This window comes from Haliotis asinina, chromosome 2, assembly GCF_037392515.1.
Source record: "Haliotis asinina isolate JCU_RB_2024 chromosome 2, JCU_Hal_asi_v2, whole genome shotgun sequence".
NCBI lineage: Eukaryota > Metazoa > Mollusca > Gastropoda > Lepetellida > Haliotidae > Haliotis > Haliotis asinina.
In genome coordinates this window covers 60,022,948-60,050,563 of record NC_090281.1, presented here as the reverse complement: position 1 = coordinate 60,050,563, position 27,616 = coordinate 60,022,948, and the positions used below count along the sequence as shown (strand labels likewise).

Here is a 27,616-nt window from a genome sequence, read left to right as displayed (position 1 = left end):
TTAGTCATGTCAATGTAACATAAAATTCCCCTGAAGCAGTGACACCTCTGACGTCAGCTAGGTGGTACGTACTGTCTGATGTGACAGAACAGAGCTTGTAGACAAGCTTCTGTACAGATATCCGAACTCCCATGTGACAGAAGACTGAGGTGTGGCTTTTGAAATTGAATTACATGTTCAAAACATGTTTACTAAACACACATGATACAAAGCTGCTCGATCGAGCCAACCTAAGTTACCACCGCGTGCAGCTGTCGTGACTCGCCATTAATATCAGACTGCTCAAATTCAACGTAGTCATTTTACACCCCGACTTTTTAATCGTCATGATTGTCACCGGTTTTTGCTATTAAGCTACATGTAATTTAATTGGTGCGGGTATTCTCACGCTCCGATATAGAATACGTAGAATACTGCGGTTACTTACTTCTGACATGTTGAAATTTAAGTCGTGTTAATATTGACAAACAGATACAGAGTAATAACAGTTGATATCTCTCCGCAGCCAATGTGTGGGTCAACTCATCCCGGATGTACTAGTACATTAAACCGGTTCTATCTTTACCCTTGCCTTTTATGTCGAAAACGAGAAACCGGTTCGGGTTTGCGCACACCTTCATTTAGGCATGCGCTTTGACCACGGAAGTACTGGAAGCGTGCATTTGTTGTCATGTGATTGTCACACTGACGCTTCAACAGTTGGAAGTTTACTCACACGGAAAAAAATGCTGTGGACGGTTGGCGTGTTGATGGGATGTGTTGTCATTTCGGTGGCACAGACACCAAAGGTAACGTGAACTGTCATTAAGTTCCCTGAAACCGGCAAAGCAAATAGCAGTGCCTCTGCTTCTGCTCTGGCTGTGTTGTCAGTAATGTCACCGGGTGATAATGGTTTAAACTGACATTTCAACAGAAATGTTTCGCAAAGGCTTGTTGTCAGCACGCAGTTTCAGTACCAGTGTTAGACAGAACACACTTGTTTTTAGAAACTTATTATGATTATTTTTTAAAATTTCTTCTTTGTGTCATATTTTGGTATTGGAATACATGAACGGTTTTATGGATAGCCACTTCTTTGAATGGGACATTTCAAAACTAATTCTTGCTCCTTCATCAGGTGAATAAAACGTGACGTGTATTCATGTTGGTCCAACTTCTAATTGCCATTCAGGAACATTACTTGAATTTAAACAAATTAAAATGTTTTATAATTTTCTCATGGGATACCTTGAGATTTTTATAAATGCTAAAACTACTTTTTCAAAAGAATTCAGACACTGTGGTGATGAAGACATTTTCCCATATTTTATTTCCACACCTAAACTGTCATTGATGAAAAATGTCAAGTGCAAGATTTGATGTGCTTCTACTCTAACTGCATGATGTATATTATAATCTTAATGTTTTGTTCCTGAAAACTGATTCTTGTATTGTTTAAGCATTTAAGATTATTTTACTGAGGGAAAATTCATTCTTTCAGTATATCTTTAGTGAAATTGTTTGTATACAAATGTGATAAATGAACTTGTAAATCAGAAAGCTATATACAACACACTTGATCAATAGAGAGATGGTATAACTATTTGGTCCACATCTGTACATACATGTAGGTTCAAAGTCTGTAAGTAGATATGGTAATGAAGCTTGCTGACTGCTGTTTATCAAATCAAAGTAGCTATATTGTTAAGCTGTCAGTGATTAATCTCTATCGCACAGATACCTGTATGTTACATTTGACCTCATATGATACTAAATGTCATCGTGTATTCACAGCTTTTTCTGATGGGTCCCACCCATGTTAGCCAACTGACACTTGTCAGAGGGGTACACAAAGTATGTGACATCCAGTTTATGATGGACTGACCAAGATTAGGAATGTTATTTTCTTGCTCCTCATTTTACAGAAGTTCACATCCATACATTTCCAACCTTTATGTACTAGTAATCACTTCTGAATGACATTCCAAGTGTATTTAACAGTTGTCACATCTCCATTAGTGGAAACTGTAGTGGCTGAATGGGTTAGATTGCTGACTTTGTATACTGACGATTACCTTGTGAAAATTTTCTTCCACATGGACTCCAGCCCCAAAATGTTCTAAACATTCATTGGGTGGTGGGGTAGCCTAGTGGTTAAAGTGTTTGCTCATCATGCTGAAGACACGGGTTCTATTCCCCACATGGGTACAATGTGTGAAGCCCTTTTTCTGGTGTCCCCCACCATGATATTGCTGGAATATTGCTAAAAGTTGCATAAACCTAAACTCACTCACTCTAAGCATTCATTGTTTGAAATTGTGGTCATTACACTGTTATTAATTCATATGTTATGAAATTGTATTTGCATTGGATGTATGGGTTGTGTGTATTTGTTGTGACCTCTTGCCATTACTGACACTTATTTCTTTATTTTTTTAGACAGTTGTTTAATTTAATTAAAATTTTGTTTATAACATTTCAACAATTCTGGACTGCATAATTTCAGTCTAATTTTAATGAGTCTATTTTGGGTTATTTGTCATTAATTTGTTCATTTAGCACATGGGGTGATGGGGTAGACTAGTGGTTGTAGGGTTCCCTCATAACGCTGAAGACCTTGATTTGATTCCCACATGGGTACAATGTGTGAAGTCCATTTCTTGAGGCCCTAGCTGTGATACTGCTAGAATATTGGTAAAAGCGACATAAATAAACTTGCTGACTAATTCAGCTCTGTCATTATGGTATCATCAGTGTGGGTGTATTGTCAGTATGATCATGTGTTCAGTTTGTCAGCCACATCCATTAATCAGCTTCCTTGTATACAGACCTGTGCTACATCCTGGTGCAGTTGTCTTTTTATCTCAGGTTTAAGGAAATTGGATTTGTTATATATTCTGTTATGGTTGTGTATCATGTGTAAAAGGTCAAACAAAACACAAACGTCTTTTGAACATTAGGCTTTTAATGTGTGATGAAAGATTGTTTTAGTGCTTAGTGAAGTTATTTAAATTCATATCATTGAATAACCATCTCAAGATATTAACATGGCTAATTTTGCTTCCTATTTTCAAAATTTATGGTTTGTCATTGCATAACAAACACCAGTAAGGAAAAGCCCTCCTCATATTGTGATAATTGTTGAAACATTTGTGCAGCTTCAGGTTAATAGGGAAGTTAAATTTGAAGCTAACTCTGGGTATATTATTTCTGCATCATGGTTTGGCAGTGTCATTACTGACAGTCCATGCCAAGACTTTTTCATTGTTAATATCCAAGCAGAAAATGCAGTACATGTACTAAATGAGGCTTGGGTGGTGATGAACTTATCTGTCTGTCTGTCTGTCAGTTTGCAGTGTATTTTTTCTTTCTGGAAACATTGGGGACATTAAGTTTGAATACAAATATATGTTGCAGTATTTATTGTTTAGAAAGTTCGACACATTCTTACATATGTAACATCTTCATGGAATGAACAATGGTTGGAGGATGTACACCCAGTCTGCTGTCTATACATGTCTCCCTATTTCGCCAGATATAACAGTGTTGTGTTTTTGTTTCAGTACAATGAGAGCTGTGTTCGAGGCACGTACCCTCCGCCCATAGAGTAAGTTGTGAAGATCCAGCAGGAAATGTTCATAAAGGTGGATAGGTATATTTAGGCCATGCAATACTTTAAGTTTTAATTACATATTCTGTGGATTTGTGGGCTAATTATTTCAACAGGGGAGGAAAAGACTGAGATTCACCATTCATATTTTTTGTTTTAGAATATGCATCTGAAAAATTATATGAAATTGAAGAGCCATTTATTACTGTTTAATTATGGTACTCACTGTTACAATCACCATGGACTACTTTGTGCATTGTCTGGCATTTGTCTAAAGCTGCTTGTTGACTTATGCAAACGTTTATCTTATTAGCTGATGGTTAAGTCCAGCACTGTTACAGTTTTCATGGTGTTTACTATGATAGGATCAGGATGTCAAGCATTATCAGACATTGCCATGATCTTGTGATTAGATTATGGCTTGTCACATGACTTGATGATGTCATCACTGATTGATAAGTTGTCTGTTTTCTTGACTGACCAGTTGTTTTTGTTTTCATTGCCTCTAACTAGTCTAAGAGTGAACTCTAAGAGTTCCATTTTTTGCCTGTTACATTTTTTGCCTGTTACATTTTTTCGTCATATTTCAATATACAGTTTGATCATCTATCAACAATATTCCACCTAAATGGCGACAGTCTGTAAATAACCAAGTCTTGACCAGACAATCCAGTGATCAACAGTATGAGCATCGATCTGCGCAATTGGGAACCAATGACATGTGTCAACCAGGTCAGCAAGCCTGACCACCCGTTCTGTTAGTCACCTCTTACAACAAGCATAGTCGCCTTTTATGGCAAGCATGGGTTGCTGAAGCCTGTTCTACCCTGGACCTTCCCAGGTCAAATGAACTTATAAGAAAACTATGAGTCCTCTATTCAGGAACAACTAAAACTGACAAATGACTCTATGCTCTGTGTGTTCGTGGATTATGCTGCTGTAGTATTTAAATCTAGGGCACCCTAAATGTTTACAGGTGATGACAAGGATCTTTGACTTAAATGAATTGTTGTCATCAAGGATGATTTAACAAATATTGTGTGCCCATCAGTATGATTAGAACTGCTTCATTACTAATTTACTACTGCCATTAAATAGTTCAATATTCTTCCATTTCCAGGAAGAAGGTCAAGACCTATGTGGTTAACCTTGACCTTCCCCCAGAACAGAGGTGGACACATGTTGTGGAAGATAAGGCAGTACAGGTGAAGGTCACTCTTAGCACACCTTGACATAGGTGGATATATTTAGCTCGCTTCTGGAAGTGTGTTTTTATTATTGGTGATAAATCCAGACCAATTTTATTTGTTGTTTTATGGATAAGAAATAAAAAAAATGAAAATAGAAATTAAAAAAAAAAAATTAAAATGAATTTTCCACACTAATGTCCTAACCATTATAAACTTACCTTAAAAAATAATTTTCATTGTCTTTTTCCCATATACACTTCAGAAATTGCCAGTAGTAAAATACCTTTAGTGTTTAAAAGGAATATTACTTTGGTGATGTTTTTAGAAACATTCCCTCCTACTTTTAGGTTTTCTGGGGACAAAAATCCATAAAACAACAAATAAAATTGGACTGGTCTAAGTGAGAATTAGTTTCGTCCAAAATTCACGAGAATTTCCTTCCATCGAAAACAACATGATGCACTGCATTGATAATGTTCTATTTATGCATGTTAATTCTGCTCTGAATGAAATGTTGCTGAAAGATTAAGTTAAAGTACTTCTATAAACTTAATACTTATCCTGCATAAAGTGACATTGCATCACCCTGTTTAATATCACATGGACACAGATCCATCCAGATTGTGATATACACAGATATGGATAAGTTACATTGCGATTCCTTGACTAGCTACGTGTTTACTCCTCAGGTCAGGAATATCCTGGCAGAGTTTAAGAAATATGCCTTGGAGTGGACACCGAAGGCACAGGGCCTCATCGACTGGGTGGACAATAACTTTGTAAGTCAAATTCCTTCCGTGATAATTGCCCTTATGTGTTATGTATTATGTTAAGTCAGTTACTCACTGGCCACGACATTCACAGTCATGTGATATAAGCAAGCTACTTATTCATGAATATTCATGAAAGGATTTGTAGTGTTAGTACTGTTAAACTGCTCCATACCAGCTGTGTTTTATAGGTGCAGAGCAATTGCCATATTGCTGATGAAACTGTTAACATGAATGTATGACTGAGATAATCTCTGAGAAGTGAGTATTGTTTTATGGTTTATTCCATAGGTAATCATAGTTCTGCAACTATATATATCTAACATGCTAAGTGTCAGGGATTCAGTGAGCCCATGCTTCCCCTCCTTACCTGTAAACATATCATCGCGGCATGCCCTGACAGGACAGCAGGGAACAGATGCATTCATTCTCACACCCAATGTAGACAAGACATTCATAGTCAGCTTTCTTCAACAGTCGATTAGTAGACTTTTCACCTTGTTTTATTGACTCTTTCCCATGTTGATCATTCCAGCCCACACTTGACAAGACTCTGCCGTACCCATTTCCTGGGGAGATGAGTGGGATCGCGAAGGCATCTGGGCTGAAACTTGGTACGCACTCTCCAACACATTGCATCTTGTTTGCGATATGTTTCTATCTTACTTTTATATTGTACAACAGAAGGACAGAATGAACCAGGTTTATTTTCTACTCTTGAAAATATTGAGATGGTATCCTAAGATATCATTCCAGAATGACTGATTTCATGTTAGAAATGTGCCATAATTTCAACAGTAGGTGTACTACTTGTATCAAATATAATGTGGTAACTATGTTAACATGTTTTGTATTTCTACATGTCAGGTGAGGTCGTCTTGTACAATCTGTTCTACGAGTTCTTCACCGTGTGTACCTCCATCGTCGCTGAGGATCCAACGGGTATATGACAGTTTACTCAAACACATAGATTTGTTTTCTTGAGGTGACTAGTTTACAATTTACTGAGTGTCCTGGCAGAGTGAAAGTGAGTGATAGGACCAACATGGCAGGGTAGTGTGTCAGTACAGAGGTGTGATCTAGGAATGTATTGTGGGAGGTTCAGTCTAAGTAAACTTATCCTCAGTACTTTTCGTTACACTCCACCACTGAGTCTAACAAAACCTTATGGGAGGTCGCATCATATAACCTTTGAGATTGACCAATCAGAACACAGCTTACCAAATCGCAAAAGTGCACATTCGCACATCCCTTATGAACTTTTTATCTCGAAAAGGTTCGTACCTGAACGATTCCGAATGCTATTAAGCGTACGATCGCTTCCGGGTGATGCACACGGCATACGTACTGCCATGACAACGTTGAGTAAACAGTCGCTGAAAATAGTGTTTTTAACAATATTCAAGGATGTTAATTTGTGGAAATATTAGCAAATGGTAACCATGTCAACAGAAACCCCAAAGCGTATATACTGCAGGTCAAATAACTCTGTTATATGCTGATTTTTGTTTGTAGATAAATCTGTGTCGGTGACCTGAATATTTTGAAAGTCCCTCCGATCCCTAAATAGTAGCCATTGTCTGATTGGTTAAATCTATTTAACCGTCTCGCATTTGAATGGACCGTCATTGGTCGCTCAAAGGCTACCTGACACGTCCTTCTACTAGGTTTTGTTAGACTCAGTGAAGTAGTGTAACGAAATACAATGAAACGAAGTTTACTTAGACTGGTGGGAGGATGTACATGCTTCCTATACATTGAGGAAAGAAGCCAGCTGAACTAAAGAAAAACTCATCTACATTGCCTTAGAATAGTTCAGGACAGTTCTCTTTTTGGGTTTTATTTGACAATTTCTTTGTAGATGAATATTTTTACCATGAACTTCATTCCTGGCTCAGCATTTGAGATATGGATCATGTTATGACAACCTGTCATTGCTACTGACACTGTATTGCTACTGGTGGTTTTACAGGGAAGTTATTCCATGCCAGGAACTTGGACTTTGGACTGTTCTTAGGGTGAGTGGAATCTGGTGAGAGTGAAAATGTGAAAACTTTGTGTCGTTATGTTTTGCTGTTCATTGCCGTAACAATGAAATATCCATCAAGATTTTACTTTGGAGTAATTACTCTAAAGAAACCTGCAGACTCTATATATCGTGGAATCATTAAGATATAACAATTTTAATGGGTAAGTCATGTTTAGTGGGCCCTCCTGGAAATGTCCTGATTAAGGGGGTTTCTAGTTTACATCCTGATTAATGAGGTTCCCTGGATATATCCTGTTTAATCGGATTTCCTTGGTAAGTCCTGATAAATGAGGTCACCTTGGGTAAGTCTTGATTCATGGGATTTCATGGGTATGTCCTTATTAATGGGGTTTCTGGGGTATGTCCTGATTAATGGGATTTCCTGGGTATGTCCTGATTAATGAGGTTCCCTAGGTAAGTCTTGATTAATGGGGTTTACTGGGTATGTCCTTATTAATGGGGTTTCCTGGATATGTCCTGATTAATGAGGTTCCTTGGGTACATCTGGATTAACAGGGTTTCCCTATCTTCATCTAACCAGCTGGGACATAAAGAACAACACATGGGACATCTCCGAGTTCCTCCGCCCCCTTATCGTCAACATCGAGTACACTCGTGGTGGCAAGACACTCTTCAAGGGCGTCCACTTTGCTGGCTATGTCGGAATCCTGACTGCTGTCAAACCTGTGCGTTTCCCACACTTTTTCATTATTTTCTCACTATTTCTGTAGGGGATATTTCTCTACAATTATTTTGTTTGTTGCAAAAGGCTACTAAATTTGAGTCAGATTTTACTATGGTGGACTTGGCTACTAATATCAGGACATGGAGTATCTTCCCCAGGATGGCTTTTACAGGTCACAAATAGATAGCTGGACTGCTCTGGTTAGATGTTTTTGTCAGAAATGAATAATAAATTAATCTTTTAAGCCATGTCCTCTGCCACTTGAGCTGTGTAACTGTGTTCTTACAGTCAAGACTGTTTATTACTGTTACTGTCTACAAACCAAGAAAGTTGGAATATTGATTTTTGTTGATAAATATTGTGAACAGCAAAAGAAACACAAGTTTAAAAAAATAAAATCTTATAAAAGTAAGCATTCATATTTATGTCTTCCGTTTAAAAACTTGACAAAAAGCCAGAGTTGCATTTCTTTTGCCTTTCAGGACAGAATCTCATCCACATGTTTACAAACACTGGTTAACAAACATATCAGTATTTTGGTGTGTTTAACATTCACCTCTGTCAGGTAATGTTTTGAGTGACAAGGATGTCCAATGCCACTTGTGTGAGATTCAGTGTATTCTTATATCAAGCAGATATTGTAAGTAGTCAGAAAGTCCATGTTTGTGTATCATTGATTGATATCTTTACTTCAGACCCTGTTCACCCTGTCCATGGATGAGAGGTTCAATGCTGACGGGGGATTTATTGGTATGGAACTGATCAATGTTTCAGTGTGACATAATTCTGTTGACATGAAGTTAGTTGTACTGCTGATGGTGTAGTTTAAGTGATTATCTCACAACCAGATGACACATTGTTGTGTGTGTACATTATTATTTATTGCATGTCATTGATTTATGGAATTTAAAGATACTGAGTCTTCATATGCAACATATCTTAAGATCTTGGATCACATGGTCGGCTTCTCAGAATTTGACAAGGACCCTAGTAGTTCAACCTGGGTTCGATTCCCCACATGAGTATAATGCATCAAGCCCATTTCTGGTGTCCTCCACTGTGGCTGAAAGTGCAGTAAAGCCTAACTCGCTCACTCTCTGACTTGGCAGAGTGAATTGTTGTTTATGATTTCGGTCATTGGTTTGCCAGGAAACGAACTCATCCTCCCTACAGGACATAGATGCACCACCATTCAGGGTGGTATTTCTCATGATGTGGTGCTGTTGTAATCTCCAGTCTGCCGATGAACCAGCTGACAAATCACGCTTAGTAGGGAAGTTAGGTTGGGCGAGGATTGCTTCCTACATCCATTATTTAAGTCACGATGTCATCAATATGAGAAGGTGGTACATTTACATGCAATGTGTCTGGAAGTAGATGCACATCACATCAGCTTCTGTGTTCATGTAGCTATCTGTGATTGTCAGCAGTTGATATGATGTTTATACTCTGATACAGGGATCATAGAATGGGTGTTGGGTGATCACAATGGATCATGGATGGGCTTCCTGACTCGCCGCGTCATGGAGAATGCCACCAGCTATGCCGAGGCCCATGACTGGCTGACGCAAACTGAGATGTTGGCTCCAGCGTACTTCATCCTCGGAGGCAATAAGTCAGGGGAGGTAAGTCTGGAAAACTAAACATCCATGAAGAAGAGTACAGACTCTTTTACATCACCTCCCTGTAAATGAAACGTACGGATGTAATGGGCTGGTTATCAGGTGATATCTCCATATCAGAAACATGCCTGTTCTCATTAGAACATGTGATGATGATACCACAATTTGTTCAATGTAGCCAGAATGAACACCTGTGTTTCATTTTTGGCAATATTGCCTTCCAATTCATACACGTTTCAGATTAAACTGTCCCTGGGTAGAATAGGCCTTCAGCAACCCATGCTTGTCGTAAAAGGCGTCTATGCTTGTCATAAGAGGCGACTAACGGGATCGGTTGGTCAGGTTTGCTGACGTGGATGACTCGTGTCATCGGTTCCCAATTGCGCAGATCGATGATCATGTTGTTAATCACTGGATTGTCTGGTCCAGACTCTATTATTTACAGACCACTGCCATATAGCTGGAATATTGCTGAATGCGGCGTAAAACTAAACTCACTCACTCACTTCAGATTAAACTAGATGAGATAGTTTCGGATCATTCCGACTGAATTAGCCACATTGGATTCACACATGATGATTAAACTCTGTTGAAAGTGTATTCAGGAAGAAAGATTGACATAGTTTTTACACTAACTCTTGAGTCAAGTTGACCATATTGTTTTGTTGTAGGCCAGTGTGATCACAAGGGCCCGGGAAAAGACACTGGACGTGTGGCCAATGGCAAACGCTGGAGGCTGGTACATCCTGGAAACCAACTACGACCACTGGGAGAAACCCATGTTTCTAGATGACCGACGTACCCCTGCCAACAAGTGCATGCACAAACTCACTCAGCAGGTAACTTGTTCCGCACTGACTGCTTTTAGGATTAAGTATACATCATACAGAAACCACACTCACTGCTGTCGTCTGTCTTTAAAGTAATTGATTATAATTTATGTTGATCTGATGTAGTCATGAATTCTCCTTGGCAAAAAGTAAGGAGGGCTGGAAAATCCTGTGTGAATTCAAGGTCAGAATGGCCCCACCCTCCATGCTGGTCTCCTAAAGACTATGGTCCTGTGCATGTTCCATTTGTAAACCCGCAATTTGGAGGTATTGGTGAAACCAGTGTACCACTACAAATATCACACACCCATTTATCAAACACATTATTGTTCCGCTCTCAGTGTATGTCTACTTTGCCATATTGTAACCACACCGACATAGTTCTGTTTGTGTGTGTTACAGAATGTCTCCATCAATGGGCTGTTTGATGTGCTCTCTTCCATACCTGTCCTTAACAAGGTTAGTCGATATGCCATGGTATTTTCACCATTTCTTGTTTCAGAAGATAGATCATGTGAAAAATATAAATTTGTAACTGGATTTTTTTAAAAAGTATGCTATACTGTCATAATATTGTGGCAATAGGGGAATGAACTTTGCTCTGCGAATTGATGAATCTTCTGATGACCCTTCGGTGTTGAGTAGATGTTCTATTGTTACTGGAATACACATAGGTGAACAGTAAAATCGAAAGTGGCCTAATTCACTCACTAACACACACATACCACTCACTCATTGTTTTTGTTTCAGCTAACCACATACACAGCTCTAATGCAGGTTGACAGCGGCCATCTTGAAACCTGGATACAGTATTGCAAGGACCCTTGTTTCCCTTGGTAACCTTCCACTTCCAGGTTTCCATGGCAACTGTCAGTCTCTACCATTCTTACCAACTGGCTGGTCTGTGCTATTTTTTCATGGATGATGAGTTTTGTTTCATACAGAAGTTTCAAGATACAGGTATCAATTAGATGTTGAGGATGCAGACTGAAGTGTTACCATGGAAATGCCTGTGTACCAGCAGTGAAGTCATCATGATGTGATATTGGAAATCTGTGCCATTTGTACTAAAGTGCTAATTGGAATAAAGTCTATTTTACAACCATCATCATCCAAGCAATTAATGTATAGCTTTAGTTCAGATCCAAGATTTACCTGTATTATTGTTGTTCACTAACAGTTGTGCAATATGAAGAATAATGCATAATGTGTTGTTTCTAAGTTTTTAGAGACAGGAACTGTCTCTGTAAGTCAAATGAGTACTAATATAACATTAATATGCATGAGAAACATTCCTTGGGCAAGAGGGAGATGTTGTTGGTTCAGAGTCAAAATTTGTTCAGTTTTCTTTGGAAGAGTGTTGAATTGTCACTAAGTGTATTTATGTACTTATGTGGAACAGTAAGTTTAGTGTATTTATGTACTTATGTGGAACAGTAAGTTTAATGTTGCACTTGTTTTGATTTTGTGTTTTACTGGGAAATATATCTGAATGATTTTGCACTGGTTTCCATCTGTAAGAAAACTAGATCATGGAAAAGGTTCTTTTATTGTGTCATTAGAATCAGTGAATATGACTATTAGTTTCCCTTTGAACTTTTTTTTTTAATAAAAAGAAAAAAATGAATTGTTATACCTAATACCAAATCACCCAATCCGAAATTTGAACCCCAACCAAACACACCAGCAAAATGATAACATGACAGGTTGACCTGCTGTTCAGCTGAATAAAGCTACCTCCCTTGTATCAACCCATGTTTTGGGTTAGCACGGCCCTGATCTCAACTAGAAGAAAGTAACATTAAAGAACCAGAAGTTTCTTTTTGTGTCCACTTTGAGATTTCACTTCACAGTTATGCATATATTGTTTTGCATTGTAAATAAATCCTTTCTAATATAATCTGTCCTTGTTTTTGGTTTTTATTCTGCTCCTGCTTAACAGCTGTATATGTGTGTAAAAGTGTTTTCTTCTATAGGTAAGTAAACAAAGCCTTCTCTTTCCAGGTTTTGATTCCTGACTTTGGTACCATCACTGAAACTCTACCTGTTATCCCAGCACTGTAACATTGCTGCTACTTTTATAGAGGCAGAATATTGTCTGACTCGTTTGTTTGGCCACTGGTCTTAAAACCAAGGATAATCTACAACCTGCTAGAGTCTCCCTGTTAAAACTAAGCATGTCAGAGCAGCATAGATCATATATCATTCAGAAACCAGTATGACCGACACTAACAAATCTTGAACTCAGTAACGTCCTGATCATGCATTAAGTAACATACAGAGGACAGTAAGATACAGTTTGACTCACTGAGCAGCACTTCTGCAACCATGAAAATACAGTGATCAGCACTATGCAGGACTATGACCAGCGCTAACAAGCTGGAGAACACACTAAGTATGCCTAAGAATACAAGAGCCAACCTTGAGAATACCATAGGCGGGTGTAGGGGGTGCACACCCTACTTTTGCCATGAAATTTTGTTAATGAACATTGAAACTCAGGTGAAAATGAGTTCCCTCTTACAAGGAAGCTGTAATCATCGAACCATACAGCACAACTCTGTTCAGTATTTGTCAGCACAAGCTGGTTATAATGGAATTGCTTGCCTTTACAACATATCTCCGTGAAGATGTGAGGGAAGCTGTACGAAGTAACGTCACGTGACCTTTCTTGGCAGCAAATAGGTGACGAGGTGTCTAAATGCCCAATACAACATCAACTCGACAACAAACTATTTACATATTAGGCACTCTTGTGAACACCGCGAAACACACACCCGAAATATACACCACACCCGAAAATGAGTATCTCAAGGAGATATGAGTTCTCTGATTTTTCCTTTAGTTACGCACAAATTTCCGAATCAGGGGTCTAAGTATAAGAAAGCTGAGATCCTACTGGTCCAATAAACAACATACTGATCGGTCAAAGTCAGGGTTCACATGACGTTAATTATCTGTCTCCTGATCTCCCCGCAGAGATAGACCTTATGATATTATGGCCCATAGTTTTCTACCAGGTGTTACTGACCAACACCGATATTGCAGATTAGCAGTGTGTCAGGAAAGAGGGTTATCACCTATATCATTGTAGACCCAATATCTACCAGGCTGTCTGTCTGTCTCTAGGTCTGTGTATATAACACGTTATCATGCACTAGATACAAGACATCGGATAACTAGGACCTTTGAAGTCGGACAGCTCCACCCCAGAGACATGAAGACGGTGGTGTATGTGTTGCTGCTGCTGACGACGGCGTCACTCGCCCTGGGTGTAGGTAGCACGTGTTGAGTGAGATGCATAGTTACCGCAGTATGATTCCTGGATACGTTTTCATTTATTATTTTGCATTTTGAGAAGTACATACATCTTCTTTCCTTCAATACATGAACTGTGTAACAAGGACCGCTTTGAATGAAGGTGCACGGAGCTTACGCTGAGTGCTATCGTGCTCAGTTTATATAACACGCTACAATGTTTTGGGCCAATAATTATGCCTATTTTACAAATTTTACACGACTTTTTAAAATCCTTTTCGGACATTATCATATGGTCCATATTCTTGTCTCTTTCTAAAACTGCCCCATTTTTGTTACGGACACAACTCTTCTATGGCACGAAGTTGGTTTTCGACGTTTTCTGCCTTATCTGCTGAATAAAGGCGGGGCGTGTTTGCATTATGTAAACTGAAAAAGATAACACGCAGTGGATGAATATTCACCCACGATACGACTCGACAGATATATTTTCATACCTTTTAAAACAGTCTTGATGTTGCGTTTTGTTTGTTTGTTTGGGGGCAGACCGCTTTTGTTAAATGTGTTAATCTGTTATGGTGTACGGGCCCAGGATTCGTGTTAGTCCGCAGAAACACATGGCAGTCATGAAACAATAATGGATCCGACGGTCAATCTTTGTCACATCGCTGAAGGCATGTCATTCTCCAGACTCTAATATTGAAATACCACCGTTATAAAGCTTGAAACTGATGAGTGGGACGTAAGACAACAACAAAATATATGACAGTCAATATATGAAGCCAATACCCCAGGAACGTGAGCAGGGTGTTCAAGTTTAAATGCACAAACTTCAGGGTGTTAAACTTGAACATAAACCACCTCCGTTGTAGTGATGAATATCAACAAGTGACGTCCACGGGACTGTTGAAGCGATAACAGTGCATCTTTACCTTTGCTTATCGTGTACCTATTTAATATTTATATTAATCGTGTCCCATGTTCACCTATTTCAGGAAAACGTCACCTGTGAGAAAAACGTCTATCCCCCTCCCTCAAAGTGAGTATAGGTCTAATTCATTACCATATCATAATGATGCTGGATAAATGCGGAGAGTGTTTGAAAGACTGAGGCAAGGATGGGATGGGAAGCCCGACAACGGAGTGAACACAATAATGTACAAGAATTTTACTTAATAAAGTGTACCACAACATTTAAGGCATGTTACGGGTCAGAAAAACGCAAATGTGCAAAAATACCTTCTTTCAGGACCGGCGTTGAGACACTGACTGTTGACCTTGATCTTCCACCAGAACAAAGATGGGTTCACGTCGTGAAGCCGAAGACGATGCAGGTGAGTAGTTGAGGGTGGGTAATTGATTTTGTACATGACAAGTGTCCGACATGGGCACAATGTGTGAAGCCCATTTCTGGTGCCCCCCGCCAAGATATTGCTGGAATGTTGCTAAAAGCGGAGTAAAACTCAACTCATTCACTCACTGTCGGTCCTTGGTTCGAATCCCAGATTCAACCTGATTGTATTATCGCAGTGTTGGTTCACCTGTCTGTTTGTTTGACCACACGATACAAGTATATGCCACTCACTCATCCTGTCTCCCTCAGATCCGACGGCTGGTGGACAAGTTGAAGTCGAGTCTGGAGCAGTATGGACGTGACATGAAGCTGCTGGTAGACTGGTTGGAGAACAACGTGGTAAGCGGCATCTGACGTCATAATATCCGAAAAAATAACGAAAACATGCCTTTCTACCTTTTTTTCCAGGAAGAAAATTGCAGTTGCCAGAGGGGTCATAAACTCCCTCCAAACTTCAGTTGTTCCTTCACATTTTGCTACAACAGACAACTGATGATTTCTGACATACGACCCATCAAAAGTTTAGACTCACTAGTCTAAATGTAGTCACTTGCTTCAATCAACTGTTCTAAGCTACATTTTGGAAATACATTCCATACTGTTTAAAGGTACTCTTTGCACATGAACTGATGTATTGTAAAACAAATTCGTAACGTTGAGAAGATTATTGTCACGAGTTAAATTAATGGTGAAACTTCACAAAAATTACACCAAAACGCATTTGGTTACGTGCACAATACTTGCACGTGCTTTTGAGCAATTTTATGCATGATCCTCAGGCAGTACATCTGCATAAGGTTTGCAGTTGGTCCCCAAATTTGTGGAGAAATTCTGTGAGCGCTTTAAGTGAGGCTAAACGTTTGATGTGTACCAATATTTGAAGCTAACAAACAGTTTCCTTGCAGTTGAGCGTGGCAATGTTTATGTAATCAATATATCTCGCTTAAAGGGCAAGCTGGACGAGCGTCTGCCACAGCCGTTTGCCGGGGAGATTGCAGGCATTGCTAACGCTACAGGCATGACGCTGGGTACGTTACTAGGAGGACTGGACTAAAATTGAACATACAGTATCATCTAGAAAAAACATTCAGATACAAAATATCCCAACTGTATAGATAGATGTTCATGCTGTTGATCATTTGTCCAGGCTCGATTATTTACAGTTCATCTTCATATAGCTGGAATATAGATGAGGACGTCGTTGACCAACAAACACACAGCAAATTATTGGTAAATCAGAAAATAATCATTTCATGTGACAGTTACATGTCTGATATAGTTACTTGTCTGATAAGAATGCCACGCGAAACAAGGTCGTAGTTGGGATGGTGCCACGATGATCAGGGAGCGATATTCATTGCTGCATGCACCAGCGTCCCATCCATTGTCGGATCCAGACTCCCCACTTCACCTTTTGATGATATCTAAAGACCATGTGGAAGCTGATGATTTGATCCCCACCCCCTTTAAGAATTTCTAGATCCGCCGCACTGAACAATACAATAAAGGTTTTAGACGTCATGGAGATAGTGAGTGGTATGTTTATGAAATTGAGTGCTCTGTATTTACCTGAAAAGATCTCTAAAATATTTATCATTTTGCAACATGCAAGTCCAGTGACGACTGACAACAGAGTCGAGCAGACAGGCCATGCGATTGTCTTACCTTCAATCTCTGTGTCGTTACAGCCGAGGCGGTCCTGTACAACATCTTCTACGAGTTGTCCACGTTCTGCACGTCCATTGTCGCTGAGGACAGTAAAGGTGAGTCAACTCAAAAACTAGTCTGTTAGATGTAGCATACAACTGTTCCAGCCACCAGGCGCACCGAGGTATTGCGGCCTTCCCATCCTAACGGTGTACCATTCACTTCCGGGTGGACTGGGACACTTAGTCATAGCTCTCTGTCCAAGTTCACTGCACGTTGCTGTACCCGCAACGAGGTGTTATGTGGGCACCATCTGGCCAAATACCAACGTATTCGTGGGTTTTTTTAAGTGCTGCCAAGAGAAGGGTGTCTCTTAGCAGATACAGAATGGTCTATGTTTGCGCCAACAGAATGGTATAGTGATGCCTGCAGATGGCTATAAAGAGGCGTCTATGGAATTGTATAAATTTGTGAACGCAGTAAGATACAAAATGTGCCTATTTAGGTACACACTAGAATATGTACTCTTCATTACATGACACTGATACTTGCTAACATTCTGTTACAGGAGAACTCTACCACGCCAGAAACATGGACTTTGAGTTCGGGGAAGGGTACGTTCATCTCTTGTCATCCTTTCTTACTACTACAGTAATGCTGCACTCCCTGTGATATACGCCAGTTGTGTATGGACAGCATGGCACTACCGCATTCCCTGTGATATACGCCAGTTGTGAACAGACAACATGGCTATACCGTATTCCCTCTGATATACGCCAGTTGTGTATAGACAACATGGCAATACCGTGTTCCCTCTGATACACGCCAGCTATGTACAGACAACATGACAATACCGTGTTCCCTCTGATATACACCAGCTTTGTATAGACAACATGGCAAAACCACATTCGAAGAGTTGATGCCACACACACTAAGTCGCGGCATTCCCGTCCAAACGATGTACCTTTTCACAGCTGGATGGACTGGGACACTTGTTAAGTTGAATATCAACAGCCGAACGTCTATTTTAGGAATATCGGGATTTAGGACAAAACCTTGCTGTTAGAAACATAGTGTGTTGACTGAAGGGTCTGTAGGTTTTCCTTAGTATGCCTTACCTCTGTGTTCATCCAAATCTTCAGAAGGTTCGAACCACACACTTCAAACATGCCACTTAAGATTATGCAGGGTTGTGAAGAGGAGTAATTATGACGCGCCGATCTCCATATGATCAGGTTAAATGGTACAAGTTAAGCCTCATTTGACCATTCGTACATATCTTCTAATATCAATAACAAACCTCCATGTGAATGGCATTTTCAGGTATGACATTAAAAACAGAACATGGTTTCTTGCGGAAAATCTGCGCCCTCTTTTGGTGAATATCAATTACATGAGGGGAGGTAACCTGGTGTTTAAAGCGGCTCACTACGCTGGTTATGTCGGGGTTGTAACTGGGATGAAGCCGGTAAGTATGTGTGCATCACTTTCTACTGAACATTCATCCCTGTCAGTATTGACACAATAACTGGAACGAGGCATATAATTAATGTGTGTAACATAATTCCTAAAACCCATTGTGAACACATTGGGGTGACAGGATCTGATACTCGTGGGTTGGAATCACATGGTTAATCTATTTATAATCTCTGTTATGTTTCTATATTCAATGGCTACGTGTTTCGTGGCGTATGTACAGCCCTTGTTAGTTCATGCCTCTCACTTTAAGCTGACACCAAGCAATAACTGAAATTATGTTATGAAAGGCGTTAAACATACTCATAGTCATCAGGTGAACAAAGACATCTTGTCACGGACGCCAGCCTCTACTGATAAATAACACAGCGGCCAGAAAGTGTCATCGGTAAATGCAAATATTACAGGTCTATACACAACTTGCGAAGGTCCAGGGTAGAATAGGCCTTCAGCAACCCATGCTTGCCATAAAAGGCAACTATGCTAGTCGTAAGAGGCGACTAACGGGATCGGGTGGTCAGGCTCGGTGACTTGATTGACATATGTCAACGGTTCCCAAATGCGCAGATTCGATGCTCTTGCTGTTGATGACTGGATTGTCTGGTCTAGATTCGATTATTTCAGACCGCCACCATATAGTTCGAATATTGGTGAGAGCGGCGTACAACTAAAATCACTCACTCACTCATAATTCGCATCAATGAATATTTTTATTAATAGTGTCTGTTTATTTGACTGTCACTGGAAGTATATTCCTTTATCAAAATACTGAGGGCAGAAAATAAGGGAACATAATTTTATAATCAAGTTGCTATGGCAGTATTTGGTGTCAGAGCGAACACCAATCGTCATCTTCGTGATAAACACATGCTTAATGATAGTTCCTCATTTCCTCCATTGATATACGGATATATTTTACTTTAATAAAGCACATATGTTATCCTCTGTATTCGCTGACACGTGACATTATGTAGGTGTGTAGATATGAACATAACGACCAGGAGTCTGCCATTTTCTATACAGAAAGCCTTCAGTGTGTCGGAGAACGCCCGCAGCGGGGACGGTGGAGGAGGTGTCGTTGGTCAGTATAGCATGAAATTCACTCACTCTTTGATGGGGCAGATTATTGAGAACAGGTATCCTTCATTGCTTCAGATCCATGTTCATGCTGACAGATTCTTCGCATTTTCTTTGGAAACATCTTTATTACCAAATGGCTCTCAAAGAAGTCAAATGAGCGACGTTTCGAAGTGGGCTCTGACACCGTTACCAAGCAAGTGGTGTTGTGTTAGAACATTCGCCGAAACGTCACTCATGACCCGTTGTAATAAAGATGTTATTGATCTATGTATTGTTATCCTTCCTCAGTACTCCCGACTTTTAAATGTCTCTTAATAATGTGTACAACGGACAAACCACTGTTGTCTGCGGGGTTGCTACGACACTGCCTTTCTTACATTGCCCCTGCCCTACCCTGCCCTGCCCTGCCCTGCCCTGCCCTGTCCTGCTCTGCTCTGTTCTGCTCTGACCTGGTTGTTCTTGAACAGGTGTGCTGGAATGGCTGTTAGACATGAAGAACGGAACCTTCACAGGCTTCCTGACGCGCACCACCCTGGAGACGGCCGAAACCTACTCAGACGCATTAACCATGCTGCGGAGCACTCCACTGCTGGCTCCAATCTACTATATCCTAGGTGGAAGGACGTCAGGGGAGGTAACACAATAAAATCAAAGACAGCAGTTTGTTCGTTTCGAGTGTGACATTTGATCAAGTTATTTTATGGAATGGTACTTAATTTTCTCTACAAATAGTCCATTTGACATGCCTACTGGGTGATGGCCGATGGGCTTGTTCTCAATATCGCCATGATGCTGACATAGAGAAGACACCGAGGCCAAGCAGAAATTCTGCCACTATCGATCATTCACTTCAAAACCATCACATGTCAGTTGCAGTCTCCAGGTGAGGTTGTTGTGGTGTTTTATTGGGGTGGTTCTGGGTGTGTTTGCAAAGTACATTTTAAGGACAAGGGATCTGCTGCTGGATCCCCTTCTGGATCCGCCCGTGGAGGTGTCCATGAGTTGTGAAGGCGATATTAGTTCTCAATATTTTTTATGTTGGAGGACACTCTGCTTGCTGAACGGGACTTCGCTCTGAGTGCATTCCGATTGGTTCCAGGGAAGTGTGATCACGCGCAACAAGGATGAGGCAATTGATGTGTGGCCGATGGCGTCTGCAGGAGGTTGGTACATCCTAGAGACGAACTACGACCACTGGATGAAACCACTGTTTTTGGACAACCGACGGGGCCCGGCCAACCAGTGCATGAGGGAGACCACACAACAGGTACAAGGGAACTAAACCCTGAGTTCAGTAGTTTGGAGTTGTCACTCGGGTGACGTTGAGATGGGTCGCCCCGGAGTGGGGTGGGAAGGAGTTGGTACGGGAAATAATCGCCCTTTGATCGGGTACACTGGGGGCGTGCAGAGAGGAGAGGGCCCTTTGATGGGGACGGGGGTATGTAGTCTTTTAACTTGTAACTAGTATGCAGTGGTAATGTATATTGCGTATGCATGTCAGTGTGTTTTTTTTAACGCCATACCATTCGATACAGTGTGTTTGCGTGTGTGCACAAGGCTTTGTATATTTTCACAGGGGGTATCTCTTCCTGCACTGTTCAATGTCCTGTCCACGAAGCCTGTCCTGAATAAGGTATGTCTAATCAAAGTCAAACCGAATACAAACTAACGCTTTAATGTATTCTCTTCCTTTTTGACCTTGTGCTCTGCCGCTACTACGTTACCTGCGTTTTAGTCGTATATATAAGAATAACACACAGTAATCATCTTTCCCCCTACTAGGGAACTATCTACACTGCTCTGATGCACGTGGAGAGCGGCCGACTTGAAAGCTGGATTCGAGAATGTGACGACCCCTGTCCTCCATTTTGATGGTTCTCGGGAAAACCCCTGGAAGATCAACCAATAAGGGACCTGTGACGCATTTTGTAATAAAAGGTTTTCTTCGAGGACTTGATGATTTCCTCATTTCAACGATACAAGGTAGATGGATATTGTTGAGCCTTAATCTGTGGAGGGGTACGATGTTAATACCCGAGACAGACAATGTATGTGCGATGATCTATGTATGTGGGCTTACAAACACGCCTTTAGTTAGGTAGCGGTAGGTGCAGTCCTCACCGCGGCAGCAGTTGCAGTAGTTGTTGGAGTCATACACGCGTAACACCTACTGTAGCAGTCTAAATCATCATACCCTGGGGAAATGAGTGGGTAAGTTGGATTTTCCTCCGCTTTCCAGCAATATCACGCCGGGGGACACCATAAATGGGCACAATGTATCCATAAGGGGAATCGAACCGGGTCTTAGGCGTGACTAGCGAACGCTTTAACCACAAGGCGACCTCATTGCCCCTACTCTGACAGAGTGGGGGGGCTGCTCACATTACCAGTCACTGGATTGTCTGGTCCGCACTCGATTATTTTACAAGTTACTGTCACAGACCTTGATTATTTCTGAGATTAGCGTTAACCAGCAAGGACGCAGTGGTTGTACAGATACAGTGTGGTGATTGGAGTAGCAGAGATAGAAAGTAAATTGGTTGGTCACAGTGGCTATATTTAGATGAGTGAAGGATATCCTTGATGTGCCTGTCTGGGTGTACTGTCCCCTAAGTCCAATCTTCAACCACTTGACCCTCCCAACATCTTGATAACCGGGGTGGTGCGGCAGCCTAGTGGTTGAAGCGTTCACTCGTCACGCCGAAGACCCACAAGGGTACATTGTATGAAGCCCATTTCTGGTGTTCCCCGCCGTGGTATTGCTGGGATATTGCTAAAAGCGGCGTCGAACCAAACTCACTCACTGACTCTTCGATAGGAACTAATTCGGATCCAATCCCAGGGCGCTATCTTCGCTTCCAGATCGGACTCACAACGGAGTTAATAGACATATTATACCCTTGCCAAACGAGGATGGTCCACGCCAGGCCGTACTGTAGTTCACTTCATGACGTCATAGGTGTTACTATTTGCGACACAAAGCATAGTAGGGCTTTTCCGAATACACTTATCGTATCAGATCCACAACACAAGCTTGTCTAATGATCTTTAATAAGAGCACCGAACTAAGTCCTTCCTGATGGCTTGCTGCCATTAATCCGCTGATCCCTTTATACCCGGATTGAGAAGTGTGTCGCCCCTTGTATGTGCTGCATAATGTATTTCTATTTCACAGATTCCATTTGTGTTTATGTCTAAAATGGGAGATGAAATCTGCGGACATCGTCCGTCGATCGATATCGAGTTTTTCGTCCGCCCGGTTATAGTGCGTATAAACTATAATCACGAAGAACTCTACACGGACTGGGAAGTGACACTTAAAGAACGCGGAGATCAAACGTCCTTGCATCTTGTTACTGAAGCCATATGTCAGGACGTCACAGTGCCACATGGTCTGAAAAGGAATAATGATGTTAGCTCCCCTTGTCTGCGAACTTTACCTGTATTTGTGTGTTAGAGATCGACCAGTGAGTGAACTATCCGAGCGTATGGTCAGCAATAGAGCAGCTATCTCGTGGTAGATGATAACATGTGATAACCCCAACAACACTGATAATGACAAGAACATTAATTGTAGAAAAACCAAGTTCGATGCCTTTCAAAGAACATTAATTGTGGTAGGGTAACGTAGTCTGGAATCGCGAGTCAAATTGCAACGTGTTATTTTGTTACATAAATCCACATTTCAGAAGTCGGAAAAGCTCTTTACACAGAGGTCCTTGTGATTGCACACAGCAAGCAGTGGTATATAATTGTATTTGTAATCAAGGTTCTACTTGGAGTAATAGTTCGTTTTGTTCACAGGGCATTGGCGGACCCCATGGTGGGGGGACAAGCTCACCCTCTTAGTCAAGACCTTGTTTGTTAGTCACATGCTGCAATAACGATGCCTGTGGCGTAAAACAACCTTTCCTCCCCAACTAGCTCCGGATGACAGTCGTCAATTGACGCACAACAGGAACCCAGCCCGGGCCATTTCTGTAGCGTAGAAAATGGGTGATTGTCGTCTGCGTAGTACCCGTAATTTTATCCTGAGAATGACAGGTGGAATTGGCCATGGCGGCGTTTAACTGACGGAAATAAGGCAAAGAAATGGTACCAATCAATGTTTACACACACATTTAACACCATTACAAGAATTTGCACGGTCACAATCAGTTCCGCTTCACACATTCGACCACACACTGTACAGTTCGTGTTTCTTGTAACACTTAACGCACACACTTCGGGGTAATATTACGGGCTTATTGTTCTAGGCGCAAAGTAAGAGGGCACTTATGTGCACATGGGTATTATACACATCATGTGGGTGGACGGATGGAGTGGTCCACCCTGCCTCGCTCAACACTTGGCAGTCAACACTTAGGCAATATGAACACAACACCAGGTTGGGATTACTGCTTGTCAACATGGCGCACCTGCCCCGTTGAACCACTTGCAAACTTGTGACGGTAATACACCACTAACTGGCGACAGGTGTATGGTATGGCTTGTTCAGTTGATGAGTTTTCGACAAGTTGTAGTAGTCGTGCACAATGCCTCACAAAGGCATATCTGTATATGTATCCTTTTTGAGAGGAAAGCCTATCTTCACGTAGCTACACACACAGATGATAGTTTCCCTGAACGGAACCATGAGTGGTATTTTGAATGATATTCTTCAAACGTTCCTTCCTCACATCTCGCTGTTTTCTTGTTTGTTATAAAATGAAAGAAACTACGTTATCATGCGTGTTATACCAGAAACTAGGTAATGATGATTGCTGTCATATACCATTAGTAAAATGGCTTATTATCGACTAACTATTCACTTCTATATTTGGTGATCTTTTATAGATCGTCTATTTATTATACTTGTTTCATTCATGACATAGTGACATTATATGGGACGTTGGTCGAAGTATGTTTCTAGTCATGGCAGTAGATCGATAATCACCATGATTGTCCAGATCGAATTATTGTCTGATCACCGCATTCTAGGTTTAGTCCAAGCGACTACAGCAAGTTTATATTTGTGATATCACAATGTATGAACACTTGCCAAATGTCGCAGATTGTGACAAGGCGCCACTGAACCCACATTAACTCGGTATACATATTGCGTGGATAAATCTACTAGAACACTGTATACATATTGCGTGGATAATCCACTTTAGTCGGTGTAAGAAATGCCTGTAACGCAACATATGAAATACCGATGTTTTCGTGCCTGAGTCGGGTCAGTTCTCCTGAAACAACCCTCTGCACATGGATCTGTAAAACGCAAGCTGGAACGGCACTGCTGCTTGTACTAATGTGGCTGCGGACAGTGACCGCGCGAGTCCTGCACTGACCAATGACTGTCCATTACAGTGCGGCCGTGTATAACATATATCTTCATTGGGGGCTATTGGTGTGAGTTATGAGTGATACACAGACAATTGTGACAGCGATGTATCTCACAGCCGCTATGATGTGACAAGAAGGGATTATACCCGGAGACATGGAGGTAGGTAGTCAGTAGGATACATAGCGCCACTAAACACACAGATAATACATACCTCCACTAAACACTGACGTAGATGTCAAACAGTCTGTAATGACGATGATAACACTTCAACAGAGCACGATGTTTTTCCATGTAGCTTTTTCTTAATCAAGCTGTAATACAGCGTGATGCCGCCGACACCTAGGGTTGGGTTACACGTCAGTATCAAACGACGGAAACATTGTGCTAACTGCTGTTTGGTCATTGTTCTTAGGAACAATACACAAACTCGCGACAAGTGGCTTCCGATCACGTGCGTTGCTTCTTGCGACAAACATGGGTTGCTGGAGACCAATTACAGTAGAAGCTGTCTAAACCGGCATCTGTCCAATCTGGTAAGTTGTTAACACCGGCATAAAATATCAGTTCCTATCCATGGCTTGTACATTTAGTATCAGCTCTACCATCCAGCATTTTGTCTAAACCGGATTATTTCTTCAGTCCCAGTGAGTGCCGGTTTAGACAGCTTCCACTGTATAACTCGGACCTTCACGCGTAACAAATATGGGTTGTTGAAAACCAGTGCTAACACGGATCTTCATGGGGGACAATTACGGGTTGACAAAGACCGATTTTATCTCGGATCTTCACGGAGGACATGTATAGGTTGTTGAACACCAGTGCTGACAAGGATCTTCGGATATCTTCTATTTTCGAGGCTACGTTATTTATCGACAGAGGAGCCCCAGCAAGGCAGGCTATGCGATCTACTCTCTACCTGTATATGTGTGTAGTGTCGAGTTATTCAACCAGTTACAGCCTCACTTAAAAAGTTAATGTAGTTGTTTCTCTTAAAAAATCAACTTTTCAATGAGATAATGTAATTGAACAGCGGAGTAAAACACGTGTAATCCTGTGTTGCCAAGTGCACGTGGTATACATAACAGACAACGTAGATCGTGTGTGTATATTATCCACTCCTCGAGAACCCAACATCCTCGAGACGATCAGTAAATCTCGTCCACTTCTCGCGCGGACAACATAGCGCCCGCTACACACATATGTCAGTATGCGAGATTTACAAGGCTGTAAACTTATCTCCTTAACTGTTCTATAACATGCGTAAAAGGGGTGCGCAAACAACATGAATATTATAACTGTTTGCTGGAGTTAAGGCACATGAGGGATTATCATTTACTAAAGGAAACAATTTCACAAAGACCGGCGAACAAAAGATCATGATTTGTGTGTCAAAGTTGTCGTGGGATGAAAATATGAAGCAATATGTATCGACACATCAACAGATAAATGCGACTTGTTAATGAAACTTGTGATAATTTACAACATGATAAAGTGTTGAAAAGGACGATCTATGGACAATAGACAGATAGCTCACAGACAGGGAGCGGTTGTTGTGACACTTCACGAATGCCCCTCGCATCGGCCGCTGTGTAATGCATGTACGTATATACATTTGTGTTCTTACCGCAGGTGTAAATAAATATATGTTATTATGCTACTTTCAGCAACATTCCAGTAGCAAACAAGCGCTGACACAGATTGCTTGCGCGATGGACTAAAGACAGCCAGGATATTTCAACGTTTACCCTGTCGAAACACCATTGTACAGGTGAAACACAGTTTTGGAGACGGATTATGACGTTCAAATCCCAGGTTGTCAAATTGTTTATAATCATTCAAGTACGTTTAATGAGGATGGGCAAGCATCATGTTAAATACTCTTGTATGCAAACCTTTAATGTTATGTTTTCCCCCAAACTTATTTGAAAAGCAATCCGTCCTGACGGTAAGGAATATTGTTTACAGTAATGACATGCATTGCAGATTGCGTTTTCAAGAAATGTTTGTTCTTTTAACTATGTTACTGAGAGAGTGTTATCCCAAATACAGCATACGTCATTTTATTTAAGCGGTGAACACCATCACCATCATTCTGATCACGTGGTTATAATCCGGGTTAAAGTCCCGTTATGTATGGGATTATCTAGAACATAATATAGTCTCACTGGTTATATGAAGTATTGTGTGTACCTTGGACAACAGCGTGTTAAATACACGTGCACGCTCTCCCTTCTGTACGAGAAGGTCGTATGTTGGACAAAGTATTTAATGGAGTCATTCGCAGCCGACACTCATCTTGACTGTCACCATGTGATCAAAACTCAACGATGATGCGTCTTCACCAGAACGGAGCTGTGAACATACAGGATTCACACAGGATTCACTAAGGTTAATCTTTTTAAATTTATGAAATTACGACTCAGCAGATAACGTTCTAGTTTCATGGAATTAATTCTTAAGTACTTTCTTTAAGTATAATTGTTTACACTGATATGAATATGATATAAAATAAGAATTCACTTGAATACAGTATTGAAACAAGTTTCCTCATTTGCACCCTCCTTCCCAGCGTTCCTTGCGCTCAAGCCACATATCTGACTCCGTGCGTGGCGCCGACGGCTACTCATAGATGCTTGACGTCATAGATGTCTGTGACGTCATAGACTAGAGCCATCGTCCGCCGCACGCAGCAGTGTCGATGTCTCTCCAGTCGCTGTCTAACCGAATCCTAATCTTCCTTGTGTCTATATATTTCAG

At 40.9% G+C, this 27,616-nt stretch overlaps 2 protein-coding genes across 2 annotated transcripts; both read left to right on the top strand.

The window, feature by feature from the left end:
• Positions 1-624: 624 nt before the first annotated feature.
• LOC137274041 (acid ceramidase-like) lies at positions 625-12,615 on the top strand. The gene is made up of 13 exons (XM_067807004.1): positions 625-788; positions 3,543-3,586; positions 4,710-4,794; positions 5,469-5,558; positions 6,085-6,163; positions 6,417-6,491; positions 7,522-7,567; positions 8,120-8,264; positions 8,959-9,013; positions 9,722-9,888; positions 10,557-10,724; positions 11,118-11,174; positions 11,466-12,615. The coding sequence occupies exons 1-13, from the start codon at positions 627-629 to the stop codon at positions 11,553-11,555; spliced, it is 1,263 nt and encodes a 420-aa protein (XP_067663105.1). The 5' UTR covers positions 625-626; the 3' UTR covers positions 11,556-12,615.
• A 968-nt stretch (positions 12,616-13,583) lies between these two features.
• LOC137272744 (acid ceramidase-like) lies at positions 13,584-21,482 on the top strand. The gene is made up of 13 exons (XM_067805128.1): positions 13,584-13,989; positions 14,969-15,012; positions 15,223-15,307; positions 15,577-15,666; positions 16,277-16,355; positions 17,016-17,090; positions 17,543-17,588; positions 18,298-18,442; positions 19,474-19,531; positions 19,998-20,164; positions 20,630-20,797; positions 21,107-21,163; positions 21,313-21,482. The coding sequence occupies exons 1-13, from the start codon at positions 13,933-13,935 to the stop codon at positions 21,400-21,402; spliced, it is 1,161 nt and encodes a 386-aa protein (XP_067661229.1). The 5' UTR covers positions 13,584-13,932; the 3' UTR covers positions 21,403-21,482.
• The last annotated feature ends 6,134 nt before the right edge of the window (positions 21,483-27,616 follow it).